This window comes from Brassica napus, chromosome A6 (assembly GCF_020379485.1).
Source record: "Brassica napus cultivar Da-Ae chromosome A6, Da-Ae, whole genome shotgun sequence".
Lineage (NCBI taxonomy): Eukaryota > Viridiplantae > Streptophyta > Magnoliopsida > Brassicales > Brassicaceae > Brassica > Brassica napus.
The window spans coordinates 24,071,599-24,080,954 of record NC_063439.1 but is presented as its reverse complement, the minus strand read 5'-3'; the positions used below and the strand labels follow the sequence as shown (position 1 = coordinate 24,080,954).

General features: G+C 29.6%; 1 protein-coding gene across 1 annotated transcript; it reads left to right on the top strand.

Moving 5' to 3' along the window:
- Positions 1-3,671: 3,671 nt before the first annotated feature.
- On the top strand, positions 3,672-6,879 carry LOC106350837 (MYB-like transcription factor EOBII). The gene is made up of 3 exons (XM_048735315.1): positions 3,672-5,292; positions 5,830-5,959; positions 6,238-6,879. Exons 1-3 carry the CDS (start codon positions 5,118-5,120, stop codon positions 6,743-6,745), a joined length of 813 nt encoding a protein of 270 aa, XP_048591272.1. The 5' UTR covers positions 3,672-5,117; the 3' UTR covers positions 6,746-6,879.
- Positions 6,880-9,356: the final 2,477 nt, after the last annotated feature.

Sequence of the window (9,356 nt, the reverse complement as noted above, 5' to 3'; positions counted from 1 at the left end):
AAAATATCATATGCATTTATATGTATATTCTGAATATCTATAATGTAATCTCTTATAATTGATTGTTTCCATAACCAAATTATGTTAGTTCATCTATATTTAGGACGTTTAATTGTTTGTTTGGTAATATAGATTAGATTAGGTAATTCAAAAAATTAATTAAATAAATGAAAATTAAAATATTAATAACCAATCAAATTAAAAGAATTAATTCTAAACTTTACATATTAATGACACATAATCAAAATCCACTTAAGTATCTTCTCAATTAATATATATGAAGATAATTAACTGAACTAGATATACATAATTATTAATAGAAAAAAATACAACCAATTGATCTACAAAACATTAATAACATAAATGAAGAGTCGAAAACACGTCATCCTACAAAGATTTGCAGTCAAAATGAATACCCGTGAGTCTTCACGCCTAAATTATTCACAACTTCGCACTAATCTAACTGTATATGTGTACATTCTCTTATTTTCAACTTTGTTTAATCGTTCTTATACTTTAATAATTGAGACATTAGACCCAATAATTAATAAATATTTCTCTTAGACGTCACACGTTAGCAACAAAATTTCAAACTTATTTCAATAGGTCGTACACCTCATTCACCATAATTTCTATTAGTTTATTTTAGTAAAATATATACTTTTCGTTTGTTTTATAAATTACTGCATTTAGTTATGTTGTGGTCCTTCTCCTTCATGTGGGGGAAAATGATCAAAACATCTTCTTATTTAAATGTATGAGGTGTCGACCAACTCTCCAATCTTATGATGTCACAAAAATGATTTGAGGCTTATTAATCTATAACATTCATAATTTTGTGTTGTATGTTTTTCTTGATTAATCAACACAATAATAGCACAAGGTTCTTTCAAGGGAATGACACATCAGATTTTTAAGAGCATAAGAGATTGACATGTCAATAAATGAAAAAAATTGAAAACCCAATAAAAACATTTTATTTATACACCTAAGTTTACACGTTGGCAAAATTGAGACGCTATATTCAATACTTGAGTGAAAACCCAATAAAACGTGAGTGTTACACGGTTCAAGTTCGAGTATACTAACCAATCTGATTGTTTTTGTCATTAAACTTCAGCTTTTCATAACTGTTGCAACTTGCAAGATTTAACTTTAAGAAACTGAAACAGTTGCAACTCTAATAGTGGGGGGAGGAGGACGTGAGCCTCTCCGGGTGGCTAGCCGTGAATGGGATCATCCCATTTGTTGCACATTTAATATAGAGAAGGATCCTATGTTACCTTCTATCCAACAATTAGCCGATGTCCGTCTCATCTATATTTTATTTGCTTCATTGGATCATAACAAGTTTTTTTTTTTTACTTGATGTATGCTTCTTGTTGTCTCTTCTTCCACAATTTGAACTTTAACTTGTCTTCTTCGTTACAGGAATCACATTTGGCTGACTATATTTTGACAAGAATGACTATATCTTAATTCAGTTTTTACAGTATCTAGAGTAGTAGTACATCTTTTTTACAAATAGATCTCTATGTCCCTGATTGTGCAAACACAAGTGAATATAAAGATAATTAATAACGTTAGAAATGTTTGACAATGAAATTTACAATTACTAAGAATCAATGCCAAAAAGCATAAAATAACAATTTGGAAAATGGTGGAAGAAAGTTGGAGGCTAGGGCGACAACTCTAGAAAACCAAACAAAAATAAAATAAAAGGTCTAAGTATGAGGTAAGATGAATTGTCTTGTCTTAGAAGTAGAGAGAACATTTGTAAATAAATAATAAAAAGAAAATAGTTATAAGAAGGTCTAAGTATGGTTGGATCCAAAGTTGAGAAGCAAAATATGAGAAGGTACCCAAACTCACTTGTACGCAATGTCACTCCAATAAAATATATAGTAGATGAACTGTGCTGACTAATTATAGGGAGATTTGGAGACCAGAAAAAGAGATACATTTGAATGAGTACTAAAAACAAAAATGAAGTTGTTTAATGGTATGACGTGGATGAAATTTCAAAGAATGGTAGTATCTAAGAGAACAGGGCTGGAACAACTTCAAAAACATTGATTTTTTTTTGTCACAGCTTCAAAAACATTGATAACATAGTAAATTCAGGTGAAAGTCATTAGTTGTCTATAACAAATAGAAATGTTAAGTAAAAATGACAAATTAAAATCGTAAAATTTAACAAAAAAATATATAGAAAAGTTAACATTGACTTTCTCTAATTTTATAAAATAGAAAGGTTTAATGGTATAATGCAAACTGGACTAGACATAAGATTTAAGAAAATATACAAATTACCAAAATTGTGTTATAAAAACACATATTTATCTTCTTGTTTAATCTATTTTCAAGTAGTTATACCTGAAATTTTATCACATATACTGATATTTCACTGAAAATATTTATTTAATAAAAATATGATAACAAAAATAACGCAGCGTAGCGTGGGTAATTACTAGTTATACCAATACCGCTAGCTCTAAATATTTTCCGGTATTTTACTTATTTTTGCTCGATGATTTAGCATTTAAACATAAATGAAAATTTTACTTGTTAATATAAACTCAAAGAATACTGATAATTTTTTTCTTCGAAAACTTATACGTCTTAATCTTGAAAGGTTGTATTTTGTTTATCAAATTCCTAGTTAGTATATAAATTCATATTGAATATAATCGAACTGAAACCATTAAACAAACATCTATAGAGTCTTGGAACAGGAAAAAAACAACTAACATATATAAGATTATGTTTGATAGTAAATAATATTTCTGATAGACAAAAAACATGCAAAGTATCAACGCCAACTTTGCTACGTTTAACTTAATATTAATTAAAATGATATATATATATATATATATAATCCAAAACATAGACGTTTATATTAAGTTTAACACAAATTTAGCATATCCATAACATGTTATCTATAGTAGACTATGTTTTTTAGATGAAATTTCAAATTTATTGATCAATCAAAAATAGGCATTTACAAAAAATATCCATAACATGTTATCTATAGTAGACTATGTTTTATTTTAATAACTATTGTTTTATAAAAAAAACTGAAAATAAAAGAAAATAACAATAAACCGAACCTTAATTCGATTTAAACACCACATGTCAATTTTAATCATAAAATGAATTTTTCTACTTTATTTAATATTAAAAATAACATTCTATCATCGATGCATAGCACAAAAGAACCATATATATATAGATTAAATTGCAAGATCAAAAACTAGATAGGCTAGTCCAAGTCCAGGTTTGGTGATGCAGAATCAGTTCACCACGACTAAGTTAAAAAGGTTTGATAACTAACATGCAAAAAAGGTTTGATAAAAAAAGAAGCTAACATACATCACTGTAGTTTTTTTCACAAAAAATAAACATACAACCGTAGCGATTGTAGTCGAAGCGGCTAAATCTTTATCATATACCATTAAAAGAAAAAAAATTAAATAAAAAAAGAACAAGTTGGTATTGGCAGCCGAATTTTTTTTTTTCTCTTTGAACATCGATAGTGTTATTAGTAGTAATAAGAAATCTAAGTAAAAATATACATGATGGGGTCCATAACTATGTACCATGATAATCTTTCTAGAAGCTTTTTTAATCTTAAAACGAATTTTAATTATTTTCTTTTAACTATATATAGAAGTAACTGTTTTCATATAGTTCAAAAATCTTTTTCGAGTTGGATCATGTGGTAGCCCGTCTTTACTTTTTAACACTTGATACGCTAGATCTTCTAGGTTTACACCTGTTGATCCAATTTTTCCATTCGAAACATATATATGCACGTAAATTGGAGTGATTAATTTTTCTTGAATTATTGTTGTGAATACTTGTTGAAATTTGTTTTTGTCCATACGTGTACAGTCCTTGTCAGAATAGCTTTATAAATATTGTTTTATAGCAAAAAATGATCCTAGTTTCTTACGTCATTAAAGATTTTGTCTTTGATGCTTATCTAACACCATCGGCCTAAATTCTACTTTGAAAAACGAAAGCTGTATGAAAATCATTCTATAATTTATCAAATGAAAACTAAAACCACAACCAAGATCATACAATAATTAAAATCTAGAATTCTGATAATTTAACTTTTTATGAAACCATCTTTAAGTTTTGCGATCAAGGATTCAAGGGAACTTGCAATCTCCAAAAATATATATAAAAATTAAGTGTTATTTCTAGTTCAAATCTTTAGAAAACAAGGTTGAATCGGTTTAACCAATTCAAAAAAACCCTAGCATTACCATAAATGTTGATATGTATGGCCGAAAGGCCACATGGATACAAGGTGAGTCATCGATACTTTATTGTCTGAAGGGAATTTTCTGATTTTCCTATTGCCCGAATTAGTATACACTTCATTATGCCCATTATTTCGAGCATATTTTCTAATTTATCAATAAACTAATCAAGAATTACTCTTAAAGCATGTTTTTTCATTATTTTATTTAGCAGGTGTTGAGGTTTTACTGGCTCAGAAGTTATTTTCCAGAAATAAAGACAACCCACTAGTATTTTATAATGTATATTTCCCCAAGAACTTAATCCAGAACAAAGTTATGCTTCTATGATGATGTCTTTTAAGTGTCCAAAGACAAAACATTGTTGTTCAAGAATAATTTTTTAGTGATGACGAATACATATATATGGTACGGATCTATGTATGGATTTGGTAATAGGGTACTTGTAAAATCTTAATTGGGTAAGAAAAATAATGAGCTGGTTCTCATTATGTGTCAACACTTGTTCGAAGAATAGAGGTTTACCAAGATTGTTTCCGTGATTGAGGAACTCAAGTTAAAATTTATATAATTAAGAAGGCTAATGATAGACCATACATTCACATATGCTACATGATTAAGTATAGGGTCTTAAACTAAAGTAAATGAAATAAAATATATAGAATAAACTCCCATAAAAAGTAAGAAGTGACTGTTCTTAAGCACATATAAATATATACACACATGTTCAACCACAACCATCAACATAGTATAGCAAACTAAGCGCCCTCTTACGTGCACAAATATACACATAAGTTGTAGCTAGTATTGGTTGTGTGTGAAAGAGTGTTTGAGAATTCAAGAGATATGCTTGACTGGGGAGTTGATCAAGTCCAGCACCGAAACCATGATCTTTATCAACAACAACAGCAACAACAAGGATGTAGAAAGGGACCATGGACACCTGAAGAAGACAAACTTCTTTCTGAGTATGTTACTTCGAATGGGGAAGGAAGATGGAGCTCTGTTGCTAAGTGTGCAGGTAAACTATTTTGATTTTACCATGGTTACATATATATTTGCTTTTTATGTACATGTTACTCATATAATCTTCATTGTTGCTATATCAAAAGCTCGTATGACCATAAATAAAAGACAAGTAGGAGATCATATAAATGGGGTATAGTTGACTTAATGAAGCTCTTGATAATACATGCTTGATGTTTCTTTTGTCGTTTTTAATGTATCAGCAGACTCATACTTTTCATGGTTAGCAATAAGACAATGTCATGGTGGAATAAGCTTTTAGGGTTTATTTTCTCGAAAATCAAAAGATGATCTTATGATTCCTTGTTCTATGGAGTTGACTTCGATTAATTTGGGAACATTTTAGATATAATACTTTTTTTATTCGAAAATGTTGGTCGAGATACTGTTAAATATGAAACATTCATATACTATATCTTATAATATAGATAAAGATCATCAAGTTGCATTAAATTGGACATATTCATGTTTTGTCAAACCAATTCTTAGTGCTCTTTTTAATACTTTTGCTTGTCATGGAATTGTAAATTAGGGTTGAATAGAAGTGGCAAAAGCTGTAGACTAAGGTGGGTGAACTACTTAAGGCCAGGGCTTAAGAGAGGACAAATCACTCCTCAAGAAGAAGGAATCATCCTAGAACTTCATTCCCTTTGGGGTAACAAGTAAGCTCCTTTCTTCTTTGAAAATGCTAATTAAATTCGAGATGCTAAATGAAAACTTATATAGCTAGCAGTACATACTAGTTATCTAACTACATGAGTGATATAGAATACTATTATATTTTACTGATTGCATGATTCATTATTGCGTTGTTTGTTCCCCTTTATTGACGTAACATTTGTAGTTGTATTAGTATATATATATATACACTCATTTTCTGTACGGATTCAAACACTTCATGGGCATGCATTTACATATAGTTTTCGCAAAATATATATAGGTGGTCAACAATCGCAAGATATTTACCAGGACGAACAGATAATGAAATCAAGAACTATTGGAGAACCCATTACAAGAAGAAAGAAAAATCTTTTTCGAAGCAAGAAAAAGTCAAAAGATCCCGGAAACAGCTAGATAGGAAACCACAATCACAACAGCAACCTCAACAGCAGAATCAATCATCTCAGTTTGTGTCTGAAGACCACAAGAAACTCGACAACGAGCAAAACACTTTCTCTTACCAGACTAGTGTCTTCACTGACCAATTTCATATGCCTCAAGTTGTTGCAGCGACCTCAAGCGACCACTCCATGATGGATGAAGGTAACTTGTGGGGCAGCTTGTGGAGTCTAGACGACCATGATCCACACCATTTTGGTGGTTGCTCGGAACAGAGAACAGCTTCTAACGTTTCTGAGAAGTTTAACGGCTGCGGAATTGATGCTCCGTTCTGTGGATCATGGGATTATAGTTATAATGGATTTAACACTGGAGGCTATAATTATTAATTAGTATGTACGGAGATATGAAGAAAGCTGCGTCTTCGTACGGTTACTAGAAGAAAGAAAGATCTCGATTTGTATTTTTCTAACCTTCCTAGCGCAATAGACCGGACTAGTGAGGCTAATAAAATGGTTTGGAATAATTATGTCTCCACAAATCTACTTTTTTCTTTTCTTTTGTAAAAGCTTTATGGAATCAAGTCTCCTGATTTATCGTTTCATACTATTTAGTATTGACTCTAATTTCTCTTTTAGCGAGTAAGCTTGGGAGTCTAGCTTGCTTAAGGGCCGGTCGAGTGTTGAGAGCGGTGACAGGTCAACTGGAACATTTCGAGGCTCTATGCAACTGAAATAACCTTAATTTTCAAATAAATTTAGGTATTAGTCAGTTTTTTTGGTTATCTATTAATTAGGATTCAGTTTCTCTTAGATATAAAGACAATAAGTCTATCCAAACTATACTAAATAGGGGTGGGTTTTCAGATACCCGTTCGGGTTCAGGTCGGGTATTTTAGATTTTTGGGTATTTTGGTATAGAGGTATAGAACACGTTAGGGTATTTCTGTACTTCAGATCGGGTTCGGCTATTTTTAGTTCGGGTTCGGTTATTTCTGATCGGGTTTGGATATTTAGATTTTGAAATTTTTTTTTAAAAAAATTCATTTCTCAAATTTCTTGTATTTAAAAATATAACTTTCACTTAACTAATTTTTTTATTTTTAATAGATTGAATGGTTAATAGATTTGGATATAACATTTTGAAACTAAAAAGATATTAATTTGGTTATTGTTTTTAAATTTTGGATGTAACTTTTTGTTAATTCTTGAAATAAAAAGTTTGACATGCATATTTTAAGTGAGCTGCGTAATTCTATGTATATCCTATGAACTTAAAGTATGTGTAGTATCAATATAAATATTTATATAAAATGAGAGATGTAAACTAGAAATATATGGTTAATTATACATATGTTCGGTTATCTTCGGATATCCATTCGAGTTTGGATATTACCCGTTCGGGTTTGGATATCCAATCTCTCCTAATTTAATACCGTTCGGATATTTTGCTATATCGGTTCGGATTTTGGTTCGGGTTTTTTCGGATCGGATTCGGATGCAGCTTCGGATATCGGATAAAGTGCCCACCCCTAATACTAAAGATACGGTTCAGTTTTCATATAAGTGTTTTCGGTAAGGTTAAATTAATGAATCAATGAAACAACAGATGGAATCAATTTACAATATTTTGATGTCAAACGGGTTGGTTCGTGTTTATAACCCATCTCATGGTATAGTTTTTATTTTGAATCGCAATGAGCCGGCCTGTTAGGACCGCTTATAATATATTAGTATCCACTCCGTCCTCTTAAATCCAACAGTTTCATGAGCCAGTCCGTGGGCTTACCAATGAAATGAAATGTTCATGTCTTAGCCACAACTTTTAAATATTTTTTTGGATCAATGAAATGTTCAGGTTCTTTTTGACCTGTAATTTCAGTATTTTTACGGTAAAATTTTTTATTTTCTTTATTTTAGCAAAACAATGCCGTTTCGTTAAAAACTAAATATCGGTTTAGTGAAACTTAAAATTGACTAAATTTGTACTTAATTTAATTGGATCAACACAAGTTTATATATTTTTATATTGGTGAAGAGTTTAAGTTTTTTTTAATGGAAGTGTGTCAGTTTGGTATTTTTTGACCATTTTCTCATCTTATTAGTTTTAAATATAGAATACAATTTTGTGCTTTTGAAATTTAGTTTTGTTTTTTTCCTGGTTATGAAGATTAGAAAGCACAACAGCTTAAAAAAAAGAGGGTGACAATTCCATAAATTGAAAAGATTGGAAATAGTTAACTTTTGGGTCTCTATAGGTTTTTTACAATTTATTATCACATCAATAAGTACATAAAATAAAACAAATTAAAAATATCAAATCAACTTATAAGGAACTAATAAACATAGTTACAATAATAAATTCATTTATAATGATTTTTTATTATATCTTTTATGACATTCTCAACCCAATGCTAAGGGATGAAATAGCCCGAAGCAGATCCATCATATTAAGAAAGAACAAATCCTAACCCATTACTAAGGCCGAACATTAAAAAAGTTAAAACTAATTATAATGCTACCATTAGCATTTAATATATACAAGAAGGAAATTAAGTTGATGGAAGGACTAAAAATTATCGATATAGACAGACGAACAAACTTCATTCTCCCCAGAATTATTTGGCACTGTAAAAAAAATTACTAGAGCATTTCCAATATAAAATATCAATTAAAAAAAATAGAGCAACTTTATAATAGAATATAATTTTACTTTAATTCTACCCTATTTTAGATTCTTTTAAAATATAGTAATTCTACAATATAATTACGTTTTACTCTAATCTTAATCCATTTTGGTGTGGAAAATAAAGTAAAGAACAAAATATAAATGTATTATTCTATTTATATAGTAAATTCATTTTATTCCATTATGAAGTGAAAAATAAAGTAGAGTTAAATAATATTTCAATTTAAATTTTATTTTAGAGTAAAAACCAGAATATGGTTAAAGATGTTCTTACCTAATATCCTCATATACACGCTAGTTACATGTTTGACA

What these genes read in the sequence shown, in the direction of transcription:
- LOC106350837 (XM_048735315.1), top strand. Translation starts at nt 5,118, where the DNA reads ATGCTTGACTGGGGAGTTGATCAAGTCCAGCACCGAAACCATGATCTT. An exon ending in CTCTGTTGCTAAGTGTGCAG is followed by an intron (nt 5,293 to 5,829) that starts GTAAACTATTTT and finishes ATTGTAAATTAG; the next exon opens with GGTTGAATAGAAGTGGCAAA. An exon ending in CATTCCCTTTGGGGTAACAA is followed by an intron (nt 5,960 to 6,237) that starts GTAAGCTCCTTT and finishes AAATATATATAG; the next exon opens with GTGGTCAACAATCGCAAGAT.